At 42.5% G+C, this 24,149-nt stretch overlaps 1 protein-coding gene and 1 pseudogene across 2 annotated transcripts; one reads left to right on the top strand and one right to left on the bottom strand.

The window, feature by feature from the left end:
• Positions 1-6,008: 6,008 nt before the first annotated feature.
• Positions 6,009-7,979, bottom strand: CALHM6 (calcium homeostasis modulator family member 6). Its single transcript, XM_080664168.1, has 2 exons — positions 7,310-7,979; positions 6,009-6,584 (listed from the first exon to the last, which is right to left on the bottom strand). The coding sequence occupies exons 1-2, from the start codon at positions 7,874-7,876 to the stop codon at positions 6,162-6,164; spliced, it is 990 nt and encodes a 329-aa protein (XP_080520294.1). The 5' UTR covers positions 7,877-7,979; the 3' UTR covers positions 6,009-6,161.
• An 11,415-nt stretch (positions 7,980-19,394) lies between these two features.
• LOC308246195 (histone H3.3A-like) lies at positions 19,395-19,801 on the top strand (annotated as a pseudogene). Its single transcript has one exon. The product of its transcript is annotated as a histone H3.3A-like (transcript).
• Positions 19,802-24,149: the final 4,348 nt, after the last annotated feature.

Below are 24,149 nucleotides of genomic sequence, written 5' to 3'. Positions count from 1 at the left end.
TTTTATAGTATTCATTTCCTCTTAAAATGCCCAATTATTTACTTCTTTATAGTGCTTACTGTCTATTATCTCTCTCCCTTTAGACCAGTGGTTCCCAACGTGGGGTACACGCCCCACAGGAGGGGCAATTTGATTTTTAAGGGGGGCAATTCAAGAATGAGTTATTAACAGTGAAGTTTTTGCATTTCTTATGGTGCTATTAGCCTCATATACAGTATATAAAAACATATATTGTGACATATTTATGCATTTCAGTTCTCTATTATATCTTTTGAAACTTTATTTGCTATTTTTTCATATCACTTCCTATTATTATTTTTTAAACAATTTCTTAGTGATTTCTTCCTCAGTACTTCAACTGTCCTTTTGTTCTTTTATTTTTCTCTTTCATGGATGCCATGTTCTTTGGAAGCTTGTTTAGACCAAGTTAATGGCCTTTTAGGCTTCCTCTATGTGAATAGGAGTTCACTTTTTGAATAATAAGAACTATATGTCACAGGGGCGGGGCAGCAACAGTATTTTAGAGATGCTTAGGTGGGGCATGGCCACAAAAGGTTGGGAGTCATTGTTTTAGACTATAATCTCCGTAAGGTCAGGGTCTTCGCTGTTGGTTCACTGATGTATCCCAAATACCCAAAATGTGCCTAAAACTTAGCAGCCATTCAATAAATATTTGTTGCTTTAAGTGAATAAAATAATAATGAACTCTCACAAATCAACAGGAAAAAGACAGACAACCTAAATATAAAAAATGGGCAAAGGCTCAAATAGACCTTTCATAAAGGAGGATATCCAATAGCTACCAAATATATAGAAGCTGCCAAAAACCTTTAAAGGTTAGGGAAAAGCCAATTAAAACCACAATGAGAAATGCCATTACATTTGCACCAGAGTGACAAAAATAAATAAATAAATGGAAATACCAACCGTCATAGAGATGAAGCACTGCTCTCAAAGTAGTGTATGCTGGAACAGCTCTTAGGGTAAATCAGAATACGTGCATGCTCTTGTGGTACCCTCTATTCCTAGGAACACACCCTAAAGAGACCCTGGCCCATGTATACCAGAATGCAAATACATTAGTGTTCACTCCAGCACTGCACATATGAGCCAGAAACTGAGAACAGCCCAGATGTCCATCGGCAGCTAAATGGATAGCTAGATTGTTATAGATAGTATATTCACGTGGTAGAATATTATACAGCAATTAAAACAAATAAGTTGTTCTAGGCCAGTGGTCGGCAAACTCATTAGTCAACAGAGCCAAATATCAACAGTACAACGATAGAAATTTCTTTTGAGAGCCAAATTTTTTAAACTTAAACTTTTTCTAACGCCACTTCTTCAAAATAGACTCGCCCAGGCCGTGGTCTTTTGTGGAAGAGCCACACTCAAGGGGCCAAAGAGCCGCATGTGGCTCGCGAGCCGCAGTTTGCCGACCATTGTTCTAGGCATAATATAGATGAATCTTTCAAACAGAAAACAGAAAAAAGAAGATAAAATAAGTCTTAGAGGATGATTTCATTGATAAAAATCTCAAAAATAGACAAAACTAGAGATTAATAGTTTAGGAGTACACGCATAGGTGGTAAGACCATAAACAAAAGTAAGAAAATGATCACCCCCCACTTCTAGGAGGAGAGAGCTGGGATTGTGAAGGGAGTTTAGAGGATGCTGGAAATGTACCAGTTCTTTCTCCTCTGTGGTCGTTACATAGATGCTTGTTTGTCATTATTCTTTCCATATATATATAATTGATTTCAGAGAGGAAGGGAGAGAGAGAGTGAGATGGAAACAGCAATGATGAAAGAGAATCACTGATTAGCAGCCTCCTGCACACCCTACATTGGGGATCAAGCTTGCAACCTAGGCACATGCCCTGACTGGGAATCGAACCATGACCTCCTGGTTCATAGGTCAATTGCTCAACCACTGAGCCACACTGGCTGGGCTCATTATTCTTTAAAGTATACATAAATGTTTCAGTTACTCTTCTCTATGTTTGATAGCTCACATTTTAAAAAATGACAATAAATTGCCTAATCTTGTACAATTTTTCTTTCATGTGGAAGTTTCTTATGTTCTTTTCCTTGTAGCAAAGGTTCTTAACAGACCATATCCCTTTTTTGATACAGGTCTCTTTCCTTGGATAAGAATGTAATGTAATTAATTCCACTGTTATTATATTGCTATTCACAACTGATCTCTCATAAGTAGGTAATAAAGAGTAAGAGTCAAAGTAATGAACTAAAGGCTCAGCACTCAGGGTCGGCTGGACGTTTGACACATGGTGGACCTCAATGGGAGTTCGTTGCTGACAAAATAGACAGTGGTTGCTGCTGCTGGGGTTGACTCAGAGGGCATCTCTCCATCTGTTGTCTTTGGAAGAATTATTTACAATAGGCCACCTGGTAGATGAGATGCAAGATGTGAAACTTAGGGGTTCCAAGATATTTTTCAACCAGACATTTCTGTACATGGCTTAATTACATATTTTTATTCTTCCCTCAGGACTTGCTTCTTTAATCAGTTCCTACACCACTGATCTTTCTCTCCGTGCCTTTGAATGGAGCAAAGAGACCATGACTAAGCTTATGCTCTGTAAATTATGTCATCTTGCCAGTACTCAATGCATTGTAGAATCATCCCTTGCAACAATATGGTTGTTTTTCAACAAATATTAATAGCAGGTGCTGTGTCTGGACCTTTTCCAAAGTTAAGGCTTTAGGGTAGCGTAAATCCAGGGTGTTTATGAAAAATCAGTTGGTGAGCCAGCAAATAAATATACACCAAGTGTAGAGATGCTTCTTGAGCCCATGACGTGGCCTGTTTGAGGCCAGACTCAGAGGAGTGGTGTGTCCTACCAAACAGTGGTGACCATGTTCCCATCATGACATAACTGTCTTGATCTCACTATGTTTATTCAAAATTGTTTTAGCCATCAACAGTCGCCAAGTTTCTGAATGAGATGAGAAATATTGGGGTCGCTAAGGGCATCTTTATCTTCTCTGCTTATAAGGACACCTAGGCTAAAAAAGACAAATCTGTAATAAAAACAGCCACATAGCCCCTTTGTACCACATGATCCAGAGAGGATCAGCCCCTACCTTCAGTTCTGCTTTTGCTGACCGTGCGACCTTGGTCTAGTAAGGTAACCTCTCGTCTTCAATCCCTCATTTGTAAGTGTGAGTGATGTGTTGCATGAGTACCCCACAAACACATGAAAATGAAATGAGGTGGAAGATGCAAAACTGCTTTGTTGACAGTGTAAGGGTTCTTCTTAATCTCTATATATCTATATATGTAAAAGCCCAGCGGCCGTTACGGCGGAACTACCGGAACGACCAGAATGACCGGTCGCTATGATGAGCACTGACCACCAGGGGGAAGATGCTCAATGCAGCACCACTCAGCCAGAAGCCGGGCTCACATCTGGTGAGCGCAGCGGTGGTGGCGGGAGCCTCTCCCGCCTCCATGGCAGCACTAAGGAGCAGCGAGCCAAGCAGTAAAGAGCGAGCAGCAGGCAGGTGGGAAGGAGTGAGCAGGCGGGTGGTTAAGAGCGAGCAGGCAAGCGGTAAGGAGCGAGCAGGTGGGCGGTTAGGAGCAAGGGGTCCCGGGTTGTGAGAGGGATGTCCAACTGTTGGTTTAGGCCTGATCAGGTCTAAACCAGCAGTCGGACATCCCCTGAGGGGGTCCCAGATTGTGAGAGGGCGCAGGCTGGGCTGAGGGACCCCCCCACTCACACCTGCACGAATTTGTATATCAGATCTCTAGTCTTTTGTAAAAACACAGTTAATATTTGTTATACATTATCAAAACATCAAAAGGTCAGAAGTGCATGAGGTTTGAAAACAAATCCCCTTCCTCTTTGTTAGTCTCCAGAATTGACCAAATTTGGCAATTCAATGCTTATCTTTATAGGTATGTGTGTGCCTATGTACTTTAGTTTTTTAACAAAAAGGGATCATAGTATACTAATCAGAATTCTATGCAGTAATTTTTATGAGGCAAATTGTTACATATGTATATGGAACAACAATGTTTTAGGTGACAAAGTTTGAGAACCACATTGATAGTGTGATAATATTTGTCTAGAGACAGAGATAAGGCTTCCTCTGGGAAGAATATATTGCAAAGGAATGAGGCAATTTTACTCTTTACTTCACATGCTTCCCTACCATTATCATTGTTTATCTTAAGCAGGTATACTTTACCAGTAATTATTAAAGAGAATGTGGAGCATAGATCAACAAAATGGAGACAATGTAAGACTATTGAAGATGTACGTATAAATGGTAGACCAGAAAAAAAAAAGGGGGGGGGGAAAGAATATACAAAAGAATTTAGGAAGTGAAATAAAGGAAGCAAAAATGAAAATCGATGTGATATGATTTTCAAAAGTATTCATTAGGGAATAGAAAAAAACTGACCATGCAGTTTCTGCTGCCAATTGTCTTGTTGTACATGACTCTCAACCACAGGATATTCAGCCCTGCTGACTAGTTTTTTTAATGGGTGCTGTGACCAAGGGCAGGTAGAAGCTGGTACAAGGGTCTGCCGAGAGAGGAAAAATGGCTAAAAATGGTCAGTGCTCAATCGTTTTACAGTTTAAAGTTTTCATATATCATTTTTTAAAAAATGCACAAACAGCCATGAATTTGTGGAATGGACAAAAATGACAGTCGAATGTCCCCTGAAAAATCCTGACATCATCCAGCAACATAATTTATCTATACATAATCTTCTTCTCAATAAATCCTTGTATCCTTTCCATCCACACATCCTGTCATGTCTGTATTCAAAATCTACCTTGAGTCTATCTAATTTTTCTCTCTTCATCTCTGTCAACCCAGTTCAAGTTCACTCCTGCCTGTTTCCACTGTGCTGGCCTCCTGACCAGTCACCACGTCCTCCTTGTCTCTCCCTCTCCCCCTGGCCATTCCTATTTTCCACAGGAAAAGCAGATCAATATTTCGAAAACGCTCATAGAATGAACCTAAAATCTTCTGCATGATCTGTCCCTTGCTCATTTTTCCAGTTACCTTTAAGGCTTCCACCTCTGCCAAGATCTTTGTCCCCTCAGCCTTTGCACATACTGTTCCTGCAAACTGAAAGGCTTTTCTACTCTACAGATTTCAGTTTCTCACAGATTTCCCCCTCCCCCCGCCTCTCCTCATCTACATTAGGCCACAATTTGTATTTCTATATTTATTTGTATGGTATGGATTTTTATCTGACTTCCCTGTTTTGTTGAAGCTGTGTAATGACTATATGGAGGTTCTTAATACTATCCTCTCTACTTCTGTGCCTATTTGAAATTTACCATAATAAACAGCTTTAAAGTTTTCCTCTAATCCTACACACTAAAAACAACTATTGTCTGCCATTACCCTAAATTAGTTTTTCAAATTTCGTATTTAAACAATTTTACTTTCCTTTGCAAGATACATTTTTGTATTTTTGTTCAGAGACATAAAATGCCAGTATTTTAAAGTTCCTAACAAGGTGCTGCCTGCAAGAAAGTGAACTTGAGCCGAAACCGGTTTGGCTCAGTGGATAGAGCGTCAGCCTGTGGACTGAAGGGTCCCAGGTTCGATTCCGGTCAAGGGCATGTACCTTGGTTGCAGGCACATCCCCAGTGGGAGGTGTGCAGGAGGAGGCTGATCGATGTTTCTCTCTCATCGATGTTTCTGGCTCTCTATCCCTCTCCCTTCCTCTCTGTAAAAAATCAATAAAATATATTAAAAAAAAAAAAAAAGAAAGTGAACTTGAAATCAATATCATGTAGCCTAAAAGAAAGATCTGAAGTTCAATTGTTTCTTTCACTGTTCAATTGTTTGTTTGTTTTTGCTACTAAATAAAGTCCTATATTTGAAAGCAGCAATATTATTCACCATAAAGGACCCTAGACTAAGGATGTAAAGCTGTTGTTCTAGTTCCAGATTGTCACTTTCAGTGACACATTTAACCTCACCTCCTTTTTTAAATAATTAATATAATAAAGAGGTAAAATTATACATTTTTATTTCAGATCTAAAATTCTATACTTCCATAATTTGGAAGACCAAAGTAAAAAGCCACCACAAACAATAACAATGTTTACTTTTAAAAAATGAAGTAATAATTCAAAAGAATCCTTTTCTTTTTACTCATTCACAGGGTCATAACACATCAGTGGCGTTTATATCATGTGCATCTACAAAGCCCAGGACAGGAACCACGGCATCTCCTTCCCAGCTCCTGCTACTCTGATTCTTCTCTTTTCTGTTAACGTGTTTGTGCAGCATGCTGTAGTACTGGTTCCTCGGATTGAAAGTGTATACTGATGAGATCTGCTGCCAGGCCTCTATGCTCGGAGTGTTGACTTCCTTTGGATGTGAACCTTCAAAGAAACATTTAACATTCTCTTTTGCCAATTCGGATGCATGTTCTGTGGCTTGACTTTTGAGGATCTTCTGCTCCTGTTCCACGTAGATTTTCCAAAAGCTCAGCTGTAGAAAACTAATTGGAGATACACATCGGGTGATAGATACAATAATCAGGACGCAGACGATAACAGCCGCTATCAGGATCCAGCCCAGTACCTAGGAAAACACATCAAAATACTAATTTAGTCACATTTTTTACAAGTCATTATTAAATCCTCAGAAAAAGTTTGAACTACTCAGCAGTCACGATGAACAAGCAACAGTGTGAGGTCTTAATCTCAACGTAAGGGAAAAGAGTGGCAGTGACCTCCGGAACCCCTCCAGAACCCCTCCGGAACCCCTCCGGAACCCCTCGGTACAAGTGCTCCCCTCCGGAACCCATCGGTACAACTGCTTGCTCTGCAAGTCAGTCATTTTCCAAGTCCTGTCAAGAGTCCAGGGAAATGCCTATCTGTCACTCCCTTAGAACTCAAAACGTGGAATATTGGCAAATGCAGTGAAGCAAGCATTCATTTTCAAACACCTCTGAGCTTTGCATTCCAAGAAGAAGTGTGGGATGGTGCTTTAGAGTCAGGCAGGCAGACTCATTGTGTTGTGACAATTCTGCCTCCTGGCTGAGCCAACAACCTGACCTAGACTCTATCTGTGGGTGACTAACGTAGGTGGAAAAGGACCTAGCGCGGTATCTGGCCCGGAGCAGGTGCCTAACGCTAAATGAGGTGCCCTTCGTCGTTTCCATCCCGTTTGTCATCACCTCTGCCTCTTAGCTCACGAGAAGCAAGAAGCCCTTCTCGTTTGTCTTAGGTGTCATATGTCTGGGAAAGGGGCACGGAGGTCTCCTTTCCCGGGTCCGCCCGCAGAAGCCCGCCCTCCCCGCTGACCTGCGACTGGGCCTTGAGGTCCATCAGGAGGTCCTGCACGCCGGGCGCCTGCGCCTTGTTGCAGGGAACCAGCGGTAGTTGTTGGGCGCATTGGGGGTCACGGTCCAAGCACAGGCGCCGCGCCAGGAAGCGGCTCCCGCTGGCCGCGCACTCGTAGAAGGAGCCCCCGAGCAGCGCCACGGCCACCCAGGTGAGGGGCGCGATGGCGGCCGCCCCGGTCAGCTGCGCGCACACCTGGACCCCGCGCTGCCCCGCGTTGCAGCAGCCGGTGCAGCTGGTGCAGCTGGTGCAGCTGGTGCCGGCGCCCGGCTTGCAGCAGCCGGTCAGGAGGCGCCAGGTGCGGGCGCTCAGCACGTAGCCCAGGAGGAAGAGCGCCAGCGCGGGGACCAGCAGGAACACCAGCCCGTAGGCCAGGTTCCAGGTGGCGCTGCAGGGGCACTGGAACACCGCGGTGGAGAAGATGCGCTCCCCGCCCGCGGTCAGAAGCGTCACCAGGCCGTAGCCCAGCGCGTCGCGGTGCCTGAGGTACAGGTCCAGCACCGTCTGAAGCTTCTTCATTGGCTCCATGCCCCAGGCACCGCGGACCCGTCTGGACGCTTCTGCCTCCTGGCTGCCCTGCGCCTGGGATGCTTTGGGGCACTGGGGTCTGGGGCTTTCCACTCTGCTCGGAAGCAACTGCAAAAAAGGAAGAGGGCTTCTCTGGCCCTGTGAGCTTTCGCTTTCTTATTTCAACCAAACCAGCCCTGACTGAAAAACAGACCCAGCCACACACACAGTTGGCCTCCCCAATGCCCCCTCCCCCGTTTCTGAGGCTGCTGCACTGGTGACCTTCCTGACCCGTGCATGAACTCTGAAGGTAGACTCTGTTCCATGAAAACATTTGTTTCCACCCAGCTGACAACGAACCAGGGGCTTTCCTTACCTTTCCTGCCCCAATGCAGCTTCCCAAAGCTAACAATACTTCTAACTTGGGCGAGGGGTGGGGGGGTGGGGGGGTGGGGGGGGGGGGAGACAGAGTTTCCTCTATTGCAGCCACCCTAGCTCCTAAGCCAATTCCCAGAAAGACCGAACAGTTACCAAAAAACCCTCTGGTCATGAACAGGAACACAGATTTCTGGTTTCTTTCATAAGCTAATTCACAACGAAGCCCAGCTTACGTTCTAGTACCTCCCTGATGTCTGTGTCCTTCCTGTCCCTCTTCTGGACAGAACTCCCACATCACTCACCTTGTTCTCTCCTCTGCCCGATCTCCCACCGGACATAAAGGACATTAGACTAAATATTGACGTTTGCCTTTTTTTTTTTTTTTCTTTCAGGTATATCTTTACACTGTGGGTACCTGGAGGAGTGTGAAATTCTTACTCAGTGACTACCAAGTTGGTCAGTGGGGACTGGGGAGGAGTTCAAAAATACCACTTTTGCCTGGCCGTGGTGGTTCAGTGATTGAGCGTCAACCTATGAACGAGGAGTTCTGGGTTCGATTCCCAGTCAGGGCACATGCCCTGGTTGCAGGCTCCATCCCCAGTGTAGGGCATACAGGAGGCAGCCGATCAATGATGCCTCTCATCATTGATGTTTCTATCTCTCTCTCTCCCTCTTCCTTTCCTCTCTCTGAAATCAATAAAAATATTTTTAAAAAATATCACTCACACCAAAAACATTTCAAACCGCAGCTACATCTAACCAACGTGTTGTTTCTGCTACCTTTAGTTTTTTCAAAGCAGCGTGGCTCTGACACAAACTGAAACTAACTTCTGTGAAACTAACCCTAACTCTGTGTGGCTCCAGAGCCGGGTAAGGTGTACTTTGAAGTGAGGTGCAGTGTGTGTGTGTGTGTGTGTGTAATAAGTTAGCGCCTCTAAAACTCAGCATCCTCGTTTGTAAAAGCAGGGTAATGGTAATAGTGCTCACTTTTCAAGACTGTTGAGCCAAGTAACTTGAGTAGCATCTGCCAAGCACCTTTACATATAGGGCATGCCTATTAAATGAATACCTCTTACATTGCACCTTTGGGATTAGACAACAAATAACCGTGGAACATAATTTAAGAACTCGGATGAATGCTGAGTTTTAGACCAAGGATTCTGTTCAGTGACGCAACAATCCTCCACGGCCTTAAGAGAATTAGTGTGCCCTTCACTGCCCACTTCACTCCCAGGAGGGTTTTGGATATGGAGTCTAGGTGGGCAGGTCACAATGAACTGGTCACTGTTGGCGCCCATCGACTAGGCTTGCTTTATCTCTCTGGGAAGAATTAGTCACCTACAGAACCGAGTGAATTGTTAGAGAAGGAGCAAGAAATGTATCACTCTCTTCTTAGTCCAACTTGATGCCGCTTTGTTACCTCCCACCACCAGTGCCTGGTACAAGACTACCATTCTACAGCATTTTGATGAACAGTTATGCTATCTGCTGAGTCTTCAGAAGTTGTCCCCAGATCAGGGACCTCATTGTCAAGCAGTGGGTGCCATCTTCTCTGAGATTAGACCAGGTCTACACTCGCAGCAAAGTTGCATGTTTGAAGCAAATCACTTCTGACTGTCATCTCTGTAATCTTACATTTCCAAAAAACAAAGAAACAAACAAAAACCCCTCCTTTCCACGCTCCTCATGTGACTGGGATTATTGAATACAACAGGAATAAGGTACCCATGTATATTGTAGTGGAGAGGATATAGATAATAAGGGGGAAGTTCTCAAGGTTATGCAGACAATTAGGACAGAACTGTGTGGTAGAGAATGTCCTGAGAAAGCCTCCATAAGTAGAGATCACTTAAGCAGAAATCTAAAGAGAAAAAAGAAATCTGAATGACCAAGGCTCTGGAGTGCCAAGGAGTGTGGCATGCTGTGGTTGGAAAGTGATTGGGGTTTTGAGGTGAGAAGCAACGTGGCCCATCAGAAAGGCAGAGCTGCAGGTTGAGGTCAGGGTGAGGGTCTTCATAGACCAGAATATGTAGTCCGTAGTCCTGCCCTGAAACTCATTACAGCCTGAACTGCATCCTGACCTATTATCCTGTCAGCTTGTGTCTGCAAACACCATGCCCTGGGGTTGCCACCACTGTGCTCCCTCATCATGGATCCCACAGATACCGATGATCATTGTGTCCCTGTGACACGTCTCCATAGCCATGAGAGTCTGGGTCCTGCCTGCCAGCCCGCATTTTCTCCCAGCACTTGCAGTTGACTCTTACATACTGGCATCCACCCCACCACCTCTGGAGCAATGGGTGGTTCTAGTTCGGGTCCATTGAAAATCCCCAAGCCCTTTATACCCAGCTCTGTTCTGAGAAAACTAAGGTTCAGATGTTTAAACCTTAGTGGAAATAGAATAAAATACTAATGATATAGAGAAGATTCAAGAATTTTCTCTGAGAGTAGAGTAAATAATATTTGAAAGACATTTAGACTTTTGAAAATCCATAATTCAACACCAGTGTTAAGCACATTAGAACACCAGTGGTTATGGGTTTTGTTTTAACTACGTTACTTCGTTTCTCAACGCTCATTATCACTGGTTTTAGAAACCACAAAACATTTCTCAGAAAAGAAAGCAAGATCAACTCTTTTTTAAAAAATTTCTTTATTGATTAAGGTATCACATATTTGTCCTCATCCCCCCGTTCCCATCTCAAACCCCTCCCCACGCATGGGAAGTACACATTCGCATTGTTCATAGCAGTCATCTTCAAAGGAGCTACTTTTCAAACATTATTCTCTGTAGCTTTCAAGAGAACCCAGACTAATGGTATGACCTGGTTGGAATACAACTGCTAGATTCTAGCAAAGTGTCAATCCTGTCCCCAAGACTCACCTACAAGAGTAAAATCAAATTAAGGTTCACATCTTGTAAGTATTTTCCATGTGCAAGTCACAACTTTAAAAGAAACATTCTTCCGGCCAGCGTGCCTCAGTGGTTGAGCATAGACCTATGAACCAGGAGGTCAAGGTTCAATTCCAGGTCAGGGCACATGCCTGAGTTGCGGGCTCGATCCCCAGTGGGGAGAGTGCAGGAGGCACCCGATCTATGATTCTCTCTCATCATTGATGTTTCTATCTTTCTCTCCCTCTACCTTCCTCTCTGGAATCAATAAAAATGTATTTTAAAAAAATAATAAAAGAAACATTCTTTTTTAAAATTTTTATTTTAAAGAGAGGGAGAGAAAGAAAGAGAGAAAAAAAATCAATTTGTTGTTCCACTTATTTATGCATTCATTGGTAGTTTCTTTTTTTAACTTTATTTTTATTGTTGACACTATTACAGATGTCCCCATCTCCCCCTTCTCTCCCTCCACCCCTTTACCCATCTCCACCCAGCCTCCTCCTGTACTTCCCTCTGGCCATCACTACACTCCTGTTTGTGTCTATGGGTTATGCACATATGTTCTTTGGTTAATCTCTTTCCCCCATTCCCCCAACCCCCTCCCCTCTGACAGCTGTCAGTCTGCTCCTTGTATCCATACCTCTGTTCATCACTTTATTTTGTTCATTAGATTCCACATATGAGTGAGATCATATGGTACTTGTCTTTCTCTGGCTGGCTTATTTCACTTAGCATAATACTCTCGAGACCCATCCCTGCTGTCACAAAGGTCTGCATTCCTTCTCTTTTACAGCCATGTAGTTGTTTTATTGTGCAAATGTACCACAGTTGTTTTTTATCCATTCATCTACTGATGGGCACTTGGGCTGTTGTAAATAATGCTGCCACGAACACAGGGGTGCATATATTCTTTCTGATTGGTGTTTCTGGATTCTTAGGATATATTCCCAGAAGTGGGATTGTTGGGTCAAAAGGCAGTTCCATTTTTAAGTTTTTGAGGAAACTCCATACTGTTCTCCACAGTGGCTACACCAGTCTGCATTCCCACCAGCAGTGCACAAGGATTCCCTTTTCTCCACATCCTCGCCAGTACTTGTTTGTTGATTTAATAATGATAGCCATTCTGGCAGGTGTGAGATGGTATCTCATTATGGTTTTAACTAGTGATGTTGAGCAGCTTCCAGTTACTCTGTAGCCATCTTGGAATCTCATTGGTTGATTCTTTTATATGCTTTGACCAGGGATCGAACCCACAACCTTGGTTGTATTGGGACAATGCTCTAACCAACTGAATTACCCAGCGGGTGTGCAGGTGACCAGGCCAAGATACAACTTTAAATGCCAAACTTAACAAGTAAATTTAGAAAGTGTGACGCTCTTAAGCTTAAAGAACACTCTTCTGGGCCAGCGGCTTAGTTGGTTGGAGGATCATCCCATACACCAAAAGGTTTGTGGGTTCAATCCCAGGTCAGGATTCATAGGGGAGGCAACTAATCAATGTTTTGTTCTCACACAGATATTTCTCTCTCTTCTTTCTCTTCCTTCCTCTCTCTAAAAATTAATAAAAAAATATCCTTGAGTGAGGATAAAAAAAAGAATACGGTTCTGCATGTTATAATTTGTAGATATATCGTTTAGTTATGTGATGTATTGTAAAATCTGGAACCTATTATTATGTTAAGACTTTTGAACATTTATAAAAGTTCTTCCTATGGAAATGTAAACAGAAAGAAGGAAGGATCAGATCTTTTCTTTGGCACAGGAGTGTCATTTGTTAAATGGCAATCCCATGACATTTCTTTTTTTTTTTTTTTTATAAGGATAGACCTTTTTTTTTTTTTTAATATATTTTATTGATATTTCACAGAGAGGAAGGGAGAGGGATAGAGAGCTAGAAACATCGATGAGAGAGAAACATCGATCAGCTGCCTCCTGCACACCTCCCACTGAGGATGTGCCGCAACCAAGGTACATGCCCTTGACCGGAATCGAACCCGGGACCTTTCAGTCCGCAGGCCGACGCTCTATCCACTGAGCCAAACCGGTTTCGGCTATCCCATGACATTTCAAATGCCAACCTTGTGACAAACAGTAGTTAAGTCTATCTAGAGAGAAACAAGGCAACACCAGGGAGAAGATAGGGCCATGGGGCGATTTCGGGTACAGCTGGAGGGCCACCTGGACACCCACTGCTACCCACTGTCATCAGAGTCACAGCAGGGGGTGGTAGAGCTGCAGGCCTTGGCAGACCAGGGACTCCCCCACAATTCCTCCTGCCCTCCTCCCTGCCCGGCTCAGCTTGCTTACTCAGCGGAGTCTGATATGGGGCGCTCACCTTCCCCACCACCTTCCCCATTTCTCCACCAGCTTCCCAGACCCACACAACTGAAGTGCCTCAGGAAGGGATTTTTCTTCTTACTTTAGCTGTAAACAGTAACCAAAGGGAAATCATTCTTTTTCTATATTTTATTAGATTTCTTAAAGAGGAATCTAGGAAGCAATGAACCGAGCCTGAATAGGGTTTGTGGACACCTTGTCTCAGAGCTTGACTCTCTGTGACTCTGCTTTGGCATTTGACCTCCGACAGCAGTGCCAGACACCTGCAGTACTTACCTTATTAAGTTAATTTGAATTTGGCTATTAATGACACTCTCTGGCTCTCCTCCTAACTCAATAACTATTCATCTAAGTCTCCTTCTCAGGCTCCTCCTCCTCCCAACCATGAATACTGATGCTCACTAAAGTTCAATCCTTTCCACATACACTTCCTAAATAATCTCATTTTGGCATCACCCCTGACTACGTGTGTGACCTCGAGCGAGCTAAGTGACCTTTCTGGGCCTCAATTCTCTCACGTTTAAAGGACAATAGTACCTGCCTCATTAGGTTGTTGAAGATGAAATGAGGTGATACATGTACCATTTTTAGAATAGTGCCTGGCTCATAATAAATGCTCAAAAAGTATTGTCGATTATTGTTATCTCCTTTCCCATGGTTTTGACAATCAACTGTACGCTACTAGTTCCAAATCTTCATCTCCAGCTCCTCCATTTCCTAAGTTCTAGATAGGCATTTCTGACTATCCAGGCGTCCTCAAACTACGGCCCACGGGCCACATGCGGCCCGCCGAGGACATTTATCCAGCCCGCCGGGTGCCGCTGCCTGTCCTGCTTAGCAGCCGACTCGTCCCGGGCCTGCAGTGCGCATAGGAATTTGTTCATAGTTGTTTTTTTAAACTATAGTCCGGCCCTCTAACGGTCTGAGGGACAGTGAACTGGCCCCCTGTTTAAAATGTTTGAGGACCCCTGATAGCCCATATTTCCACTTGTGTGTTCAGCAGTCACCTCAAACCCAAAATAGAACTCATTTCTCCCTAAAACTTATTTCTCCTCAAGATTTTTAAAGTCAGTTGAGGATATCAGTCTTTCAAATTAGAAAAGTCAGGGTCACCTGTGGGTGCCACTCTTGTGAACTCCATTCTGTCTCAGGACTGTCTCTCAGATGGGACCTCTCTCTCCATCCTCATTGAAAGTGGACCAGTCCCTTAGTATCACAGTTAACTTCCTGAAAAAGGAATCTGAATGTGCTCTACAAACTGTTAGGTGTGTGTGAAGAGGATACAGGGTATAAAAGCTCAGAGCAATATTGTTTGCATTAGGCAAGAGCTATTTTTTTAATCAAAGAACAAATATCCAACAGCAGCAGCCAAGACAAACTGTGAGATATTCAAACAAGAAAATAATATACAGCAATGAAAATAAATAAATGCTGCTACAGCAACAAGCAATAACAAGGATAAGTCTTAAAAACAATGTTGAGTAATAGAAATCAAACACAAAGAATATATTCAGTATGATTCTATTTGTAAAAAGTTCAGAAATAGTCAAAACTAAACTTTATTTTCTGAGGATGTATACATAAGTAATCTATAATAATAAAAGGGTAATATGCTAATTAGACCAGACATCATTCCAGACATCCTTCCGGACAAAGCTGGGGCAGGAGTGAAGCCCAGGTCCTGGGTACCTGCTGGCAGCTGGAGGGAAGCCGGTGCCAGCAGCCGGGGGAAGGAAGGCCTACTCTTGCATGAATTTTCATGCATCAGGCCTCTAGTAAAATTATAAAGGAAAGCAAAATAGTGAGGAAGAATCACAAGGACAGTGGGCTTGAATGGGATTATGGTAGGGGTAGGGAGGACAAGCAGGATATTCACAATGCTATTTTTTTTATACCAGGGTGAGGGTTATGGAAGTGTTTGTTTTATAATTATGCTTTGTACAGTATATTTGTTTTAGTAGTTTTCTGACTATAGGTTATATTTCTTAACTTACAAGGTAGGAAAAGAAAGAAATTTAATTGCATTATTTTCCAGTTGAAAACCCCCAATGCTCCCAGCTGTCAAGAGGACAAGTTCCATACTCCCTAAGTTAGCACAGAAGCTCTTCCTAGTCTTCTATCCATCTCAGTGCCACTCCATCCTGTGCACCCCAGTTTCCAACAACACTGACCCCCTTACTGGTACCTGAACTTACATATTATGGTCTTCCTCAATTCTATGCCTTCTCACTTGCTCTTATCACTGCCTTAAATGACATTTCTCTGTTCTTCCCTCGGAAAACGACTCTCCTCCTTTAATTCTTAGTCATCTCTTCACTGAAGCCACCTTCAAAGCCTACAGGCAGAGTTAGTGGTTCTGTTTCATTGCTCCCACATCATTCAACAAATAAAAACGCAGCAATTGTTATTAACGTGCAACATTCCTTTCCAGAGCTGTGTTTACCCAGCTATCTGAGAGCTCCTAGAGTGTGGGACTTGTTCATCATTGCATTCCTCTACAAAGTCAGTCACTCCCTGTCACAACTCTCTTCTCACACCTGAAATAGCCCTTACCACATCGCATATTAGCTTTATCTCCTTTCAAAACTGTTTCAACAGGTGTCTTACAATTGTTTTGGAGAATTAAAATGAGATAGTATGAAGAACCAAGCACAATATTTAGAACGTTTTTGTTTCACATTTATATTTTATAAAAGATTTTTTAAAACAGCGGTGAAATGTGCTAGGGGGCGCTAATTCACCACCACAATAGGCTCTTTGGGCTGTTGACACTTGACTTTCTTGTTCACCTAATTGGGAACCAAAGAAAGAATCAGATGTTTAGTAAACAAAATAGCATCTACTGTTGTCCAAGGAAATAAGTTAACATTTAAATCTATAACTTACTTGACAATAGTTTGGTAAAGAACAATCTAACAGCCAGATTGATGGCATCATACTTATTTTCACCCCTATTTGTTTATTCCCCAACCTAGGGTGGGTCCATCTGGAAGTGCAAAAGTCAAGCAGAGCAAGCACAATCGATTTAGGCAATACCCTCACCTGCCCTAAGTGAAGAAATGCCAAGCAAGGTGTGTCCTCAACTGTAAGTGGGAGGGGTGGGCTAGATCATCTTCAGGGGCTCTTTCAACTCTGCCATTCTGTAATATGCTAGGTACAGTTCTAGTTCTGGAAAGAATAGACATGATCTCAAAAAATACAAACACTCAAGCAAAAAATGATGTAATTCAGTCAAAAGTGAAAAACAAAGAATTTTAAAAATCTGCCCAAACAGAAAACAAAACAAAACCACGGGTCCATTTTATCCCTTCCATACAATGCTGGGTTTAAAAAAGCAATGTGATTGACAAATGATTGAAAGACGCATTAATTTTGAAATACTTTCTAGCCACTTTTGTATCTCCACAGCTGCTAATAATTATTGCAGCCAAATGTTTGTCTTTAAGAGAAGGTGATAAAGTAGGCTTATTTTATATGAAGTATTAGCCGGACAATTGAAAGCATGATAGTTTTACAATGACTTCATTCATCTCAACTACCTGAGAAACCACAAGCATTTATGACTAAAGGCAAAGTCCAGAGAACAACACTAAATTAAGAGATGGATATGAAGAAATTGGTAAGTAATTTGCTTTTATGTGTATGAAGCTCTTCTATAATGAAATAATCAAAGTTGGGTGGAAGATGAGACTAGAAACAGAAAGCAGGCTTCTGACTTTGCACGGATGGTGCAGACCTTATGCTCCCTGTAAGCCATGCTGCAGGTTCTAAACTGTGACAAAAAGGTGCAGTTTCTATATAAGGAGATGTCCTTTTAGCTTTTTTAAAAAGTCTACTTCAGCAAAAAAAAAATTTCTTGCTCTTTTCAGTTTCGTAAGATTAAAGATAGGACATTGTAGTGAAATTAATAGTTTCTTAATAATTATGCTCATAACTTCATCAATAGTTTAAATGATTATAATGTGGTGTATTGAAAATTCTAAATAATTATAAACAAATATTAAAACATTGGGGTTTTTTTTAGCTTCATGCAATAGCCCATAATAATTGCTGGCTGTTTCTGGTCACATTTCTTACCCACTCTGACCCTAGCTTCCTAATTGATAAGATGAGGATGTAGATAGCATCTTCCTGACAGAATCGGTGTGCAGATGTGTGCAAAGTTCTTAAAATCTATAAGCCCCCGTAAAATGGCTACTGTAAGGTTTGAGGCACAGGAAATGGGAGTCGGAGACCAAGGCATGTTAAAGTGGAAGTTTATTCCACACTAACGAGCGAGATTCATTACAGAGGAGGGTAGAAAAACCAGTATTGGAGGAGGAGGAGGAGGAGCAGAAGGACCTAGCCAGACTGCCTCACAGACTGGGGAGACAGCAACACGAGCAGCAGTGAACATACCTTTTGAGGGGAGGAACAGGAAGGGGTGGGGCCCCAGGGCACTCAGCACGTGCTGATTGGTGGTTCAATGTCTTGGGCATGTCCCAGCGGCAGACGCCAGTTACATCATACTCCGCCCATCAGTTGGGGAAAGGGACGATCTACCAGCTACTATTATCCATTGCTATGCAGTATGCTTTAATGTACTAATGCTGTAAATATGGACTGAGCAGTATTTTCATGAACTTCAGCACATTTTATAAAATAAGCCTAGCAGGAGGGCTCTTTATATCTTATTTTTAAAACAAAACTTATTTTACAGAATTGTCAAATACTCTCATTCCTCACTTCTTCCTCTGGCATCCTAATTACTTTATTAAATAAAAATGACCTCTCCTTAGCAACGAATTCACGAAGGTGCTCTCATCGTCTACAAGGCTCTTAACACATCCACTAAGCAACACAGAAACTCAGTTTAGAAGTAGGGTAAACATGCAGTAAAATTATATGAGCTACTCACCTTGCCAGAGTCTTCTTCATGAAGTCCAGTGTACCCGAGGTGCCAGGGTGTGATTCTCCACACGTGGAGGTGTGGTTGCAAAGCCAGCTGAATAACCAATCCTCCCAGCCACACTGCCCACCCACATCCCCTGCACCCACACCACACTGTCCTACGTTCTCCAGGAAGACAGCTGTGCCGACGAGGCCTTGCTTGGATTGCACAATGTTGTGAATTCAAAAGGCATTCTCACAGGCAATTGCTGAAGCTTAGCCGCAATCTGTTGGTGACTGTGGTTTACAACATCCCACACAAATGGTGTGTTATTTTAAGTTGTGCTTTGGCATCTGGCCTTCCCATCCCACTTGGGACCACCACCACGTGTGTAACAGCATCCAGCAACTGCAGGTGTACCTGGTTCACATCTGCCTTTCTGATGTATCCTGTCTCGGAGACTGGATTTTAAGTTCTCCACCACCCGAAGGTGACAAAGTGGAAACAGCGCCAGGACCCAGCTGGAGCATCTCTCAGGGCCAAAGTTCACAGCTATGTGGGAGGTTGGTGATGTTAGCGCATTGTGAGAGCTGGATCTTTATACGTAAGGTCTTCTGGGACCACAGACTTCTGTGTTCTATTTACTTGCTGCCAATGGTCAAGTAATTTTTGTATACCATGCGTGTGCCAGGCGCTGTGTGAGAACCAAGTACATGTAATAAGCAAGAGACACAATCTCTCCTCTCTGCCCTATTGGGGAAGGCAGATGGAGCAGCGATACTCATGTTGCCTAAGTGTGAGCTACCCTAGGGCAGTATTCAGTAATAGTGATGTTTTATTTATTTGTTTGTTTATTTATTTTTAAAGTGGAGCAGAAACTTTATTCTTTTTAAAATTATATATATATATTTTATTGATATCAGAGAGGGAGAGAAAGAGATAGAAATATCAATGAGAATTGTGTTCGCAGCCGCCGTCGCTCTCCAACGCCTGCGCCGCCTCCAGCTCGCCGAGCTCCAGCGGAAGGAGAAGGGGGTAAGTAAAGAGGTCTCTGTACCATGGCTCCTACCGAGCAGACTGCCCGCGAATCAACGGGGGCAAAGCCCCGAGGAAGCAGCTGGCTACCAAAGCCTCTGGAAAGAGTGCGCCCTCCACTGGAGGGGTGAAGAAACCTCATCGTTACAGGCCGGTACTGTGGCACTTCGTGAAATTAGAAGTTATCAGAAGTCCACTGAACTTCTGATTCGCAAACTTCCCTTCCAGCGTCTGGTGCGCGAAATTGCTCAGGACTTCAAAACAGACCTGCACTTCCAACGTGCAGCGATTGGTGCTTTGCAGGAGGCAGGAGGCCTACCTGGTTGGCCTTTCTGAAGACACCAACCTGCGTGCTCTCCATGCCAAACGTGTAACAATTATGCCCAAAGACATCCAGCTAGCACGCCGCATACGTGGAGAACGTGCTTAAGAATCCACTATGATGCAAAACATTTCATTCTTTTAAAAAATTTCTCTTCTTCCTGTTATTGGTAGTTCGGAACGTTAAGTTTTTTTTCCATGGGGTCAAAAGGTACCTAAGTATATGATTGCAAGTTGAAAATAGGGGTCAGAAATCAGGTATTGGCAGTTTTTCCATTTTCATTTGTGTGTGAATTTTTTTTAATATAAATGCGGGGACATAAAGCATTAATGCAAGTCAGATGTTTCAGTGAACAAGTTTCAGCAGTTCAACTTTATAACAATATAAATAAACCTGTTAAATTTTTCTGGACAATGCCAGCATTTGGATTTTTTTAAAACAAGTAAATTTCTTATTGATGGCAACTAAATGGTGTTTGTAGCATTTTTATCATACAGCAGATTCCATCCATTCACTATACTTTTCTAACTTAGTTGTCCTACATGCAAGTACATGTTTTTAATGTTGTCTGTCTTCTGTGCTGTTCCTGTAAGTTTGCTATTAAAATACATTAAACTAAAAAAAAAAAAAAAAGAAACATCAATGATTGAGAGAGAATCCATCAGCTGCCTCCTGCACGCCCCCTACTGGGGATACGCCCTGACCAGGAATTAAACTATGACCTCCCAGTTCCTAGGTCAATGCTCAACCACTGAGCTCCACTGGCTGGGCAGGAACTTTATTCTTTGATCAAGAAATGAAGAAAGTAAGCTCATGCGTTAACAGCACCTTCTCAAGAGTGATGTTTTAATATGTAATTGCAGTTTATATTTCAGCTTTGATTTTAAAAGTCCTGTGAATTCACCTTTCAAAATAATCACATTTTCCTTTCTTCAGTCCTTTTTGTGTCAAGAACAGATACAATACATGGAGTGCTCCAAGAATTTCTCCTCAGAACTCTAATAAATAACAGATCCAGCCCTCTGTCAGTAAAACAAATTCCTTAGCGAGCAGGGTGAAGGAGCTAAGAAATCAAGATGATCTGTACCGGAAGTCAGTAAATGGGACTTACTTTTATTGTACCGGCTGTGTCTTATCCTGGACAAAATAAAACAGTGGTAACCAACAAAGGCTGGAAAACTGACTAGATGTTTCCCTCACACACAAAGGTGTCCTTTTTCACTATTTCTTTGTAAAAAAATGAAGGTGCCTAAACCACTGAAGATGTGTCCAGAAAATAATTCCTAAATATATACTAAAATCACTTTTCATTGTTTAATTTGGAAAGTTCTGTCTGACTGAAATGTTTTTAGAAGCTGTTCGTTTGAAGAAATTCTCCTTTAAACCAAAGCCTCGAAGGCCCATCCCAATCACGAGGGTTTCCTTTGGGATTCACCACTGAAATCTTATGATCCTCCCATGACAAAGGCTTCCCAACAGCTCATTTCTAGAGATTTGGAGGCAGAGTTGCATCTTTACCCATTTGGAGTTACTCCAATTGCCTGGTTAACCCCAATGCTCAGACCATTGGCACTAGTTCTGAAAAACAAAGTGGAGGGGATAAAGGAGGGCTCCCCTCCAGCCCCTTCTCTACCTTTCCAGGCTTGTTTCCCCCCACCCTCCAGGATTCACCCCGCACTCCCGCCACACCAGTCCAGGAGGAGTTCCTGCTGAAAAAAACGGGCTTAAAATAAAAATGGCAGGAAGATGTGGACAGTGTCCTAGGTTTATTAAGAGAAAGTCGGGGAATTGGGGCAGAGCCATGGCAGGCAACCATGTTCTTCTATGGTAAATGGGACTCAGAGACACATATGGCCTAGGTGTCCCTAGATTTCTCATCTTTTGACCAATCCTCCCACTAAATATACATGCCTTTGGTCACGTGTTTCACCTGTGAGCTAGGCCTTCAATATTCCCCCTCTGGACTTAGTCAAGAAGCTGGTTATCTCTTACTTAGATGATCAAAATAGCCTCCTAATCTCTCCCCCAATGGATCTACCCTCTATATCGAAGCTAAAGCAAATTTCAAATCTGATTATTTAAAAAAGAAAATCCTTGGGGATCAACAGAGGTGGGGCACAGACCCTCATCCCCCCCCCCAACCTTGCAAGGGCCTGAACCCTCACCCCGTCTGAGGGAGGTCTCCTGCCCCCATGGCTGCTTTGCTTCCCACGCCCAGCTCAGATCGGGACACAGGTGACAGACAGTGACTTGGCCCAGCTCAGATTGGGACCCAGGTAACAGAGACTTGGCCGACAGCAGCTGCCCTATATCTAAATCCAGCCTAGCACCAGGAATGCTCAGGGCCTACTCAAGAATGCAAATAATCCTTTCCATTAATATTTACAGGGTAAACTAAGATTGTTGATAGAATATTAAATTTGACAGTAAAATAATAATCAAGTTTTCAGATTAATTTAAATAGGCTAATTGAAATAAGTGAATATTCAAGAACATTTAATTGTACTGGACAAAAAGCTGTTCCTAAAGTGTTAACTAAAATTTCTATTGGTAGTTCATCTCATGGTAAAATTCCTGAACATGCAATGAAACTAAAGCAGTCATATTTTTGTGCAAAAAATTAAAATTTAAAGTTATCAAGACTGCATTATAAAATTTACAAAAGCCTCCATTAATCAAAAAAGGGGGGATAGTAGGGTAATATCATGTAAGGAAAAATACCTTTTAAGTAAATTACATCTAGAAAATTTTTACTTTACAAAATTAATTTTCATTTGTAATGCTAACAGCAAGACACCCATGAAAAACACACATGGTGTCTAAATAAGACAAAGGAAAATCATTTGGGCAAAAATAAAAAGGATCCCAAATCAATTATATAGAAAAGATTCCTTTATTAACTTTTGGTCGAGAATATGTTTGTATATTTTCAGAAAACAACTCCAAGACCATGTGGATTCCTGCAACAGAGAGGAATTGACAGGTCTGCTCCAACCACGAAGACAAGAGGAGAAACAGTCCAGAGATGGGAGACGCTGACAACTCCTTGCCACGCTAGCAGTCAGCAGCTGTGCGTCGCAGTAGGTTGCCTAGGACCAAACCAGAGAGGGTCGGACCTGCATTGCCACCATGTGCCCACCATCCAGATATCATTGCTGACATGTACACATAAGGAACTGTTTGACATTGAAACGGGGACTCAGAACTGTTGGACATTGAAATTGGGACTCAAACATTTTTTGTTATTATATGTTTATTTCTAGTCTGCAGAGGCAAGATTTTTTAAAGGAAAGAAATGGGGGAAAATAGATACAGAGGCAAAGAAGCATTGAACAGACTGTCAAACTACAGCAGGAAGGCAGGGGAGGTTGTGGGGAGGGGGGGTGCTGTAAGAGATCAACCGAAGGACTTGTACGCATGCATATAAGCATAACCAATGGATACAAGACACTGGGGGGGGGGGCAGGTAAAGGCATATACTGGTGGGTAGGGGAGGCTGGGGGGAGGTCAATGGGGAAAAAAAAGGATACATATGTACTACTATCTGTAATACTTCAAACAATTTAAAAAATAAATAAATAAATAAATAAACTTTCATACACACACACACACAAAAGAAAAAAGCAAAAAGAAAATCCTGTTGGAGGGAGATTGAGGGGCTGGGTGAAAATGGTTAAGGGATTAAGAAAAGGAAAAAAAAAACACGCCAAAAAACTCACAGACACAGACAACAGTATGGTGATTACCAGATGGAAAGGGGGGGTGGGGGAGGTAGAAGACGATATAGGGGGATAAATGGTGATGCAAGGAGATTTGACGTGGGGTGGTGAACACACAATACAATATACAGATGACATATTATAGAATTGCACACCTGAAAGCTATATAATTTTATTAACCAATTTCATGGCAATAAATTCAATATGAAAGCTAAAAAAAGAAAGAAAACCCATCAATGGCTCCCCACTGCTTGCACTGATTTCCAACTAGGAGGAAACCATCCTTTAGAGTGAGTGTATGGAAAATGGGAGCATATCAGCACCACCTCAAGGATTTTTCAAAACAAAACCACACACACACACACACACACACACACACACACACACACACACACACCCTCAAAACATGGAGGGAAACTACAACGCCAAGAAAAATAACAGGAACGTTATAATGCAACTTCAGCTTCTACTCTTCACATTGTGATGACATCTTGTTCAGCAGTGTTCAAACCTGTCCATTAAATGACCCCAAATTAAATACTTAGGCCATGTAGTGGAATGCATGCTTTCTCTGTCATTTCCTGAAAACTCGTCAGTATTTTGTGGAAGTTATGTAGCATAAAGCAAACATCTAGCTGAAATGTGGCTGGTAAAGAGGCCATCTTTGCCAATAAGCTAAATAAGCTGCAGAAACTGACCTCTTCGCAACATGAACTTAAGAGAGAATCAAGTCAATG

This window comes from Plecotus auritus (genome assembly GCF_963455305.1).
Source record: "Plecotus auritus genome assembly, chromosome: 4".
Lineage (NCBI taxonomy): Eukaryota > Metazoa > Chordata > Mammalia > Chiroptera > Vespertilionidae > Plecotus > Plecotus auritus.
Note: the sequence above shows the minus strand (reverse complement) of the source record. Positions and strands in the feature narration are given on the sequence as shown.

Coding starts and splice junctions, on each gene's coding strand:
- CALHM6 (XM_080664168.1), bottom strand. CDS start 7,876: ATGGAGCCAATGAAGAAGCTTCAGACGGTGCTGGACCTGTACCTCAGG. Junction 6,585..7,309: donor ACCTCAAGGCCCAGTCGCAG/GTCAGCGGGGAG, acceptor GTGTTTTCCTAG/GTACTGGGCTGGATCCTGAT.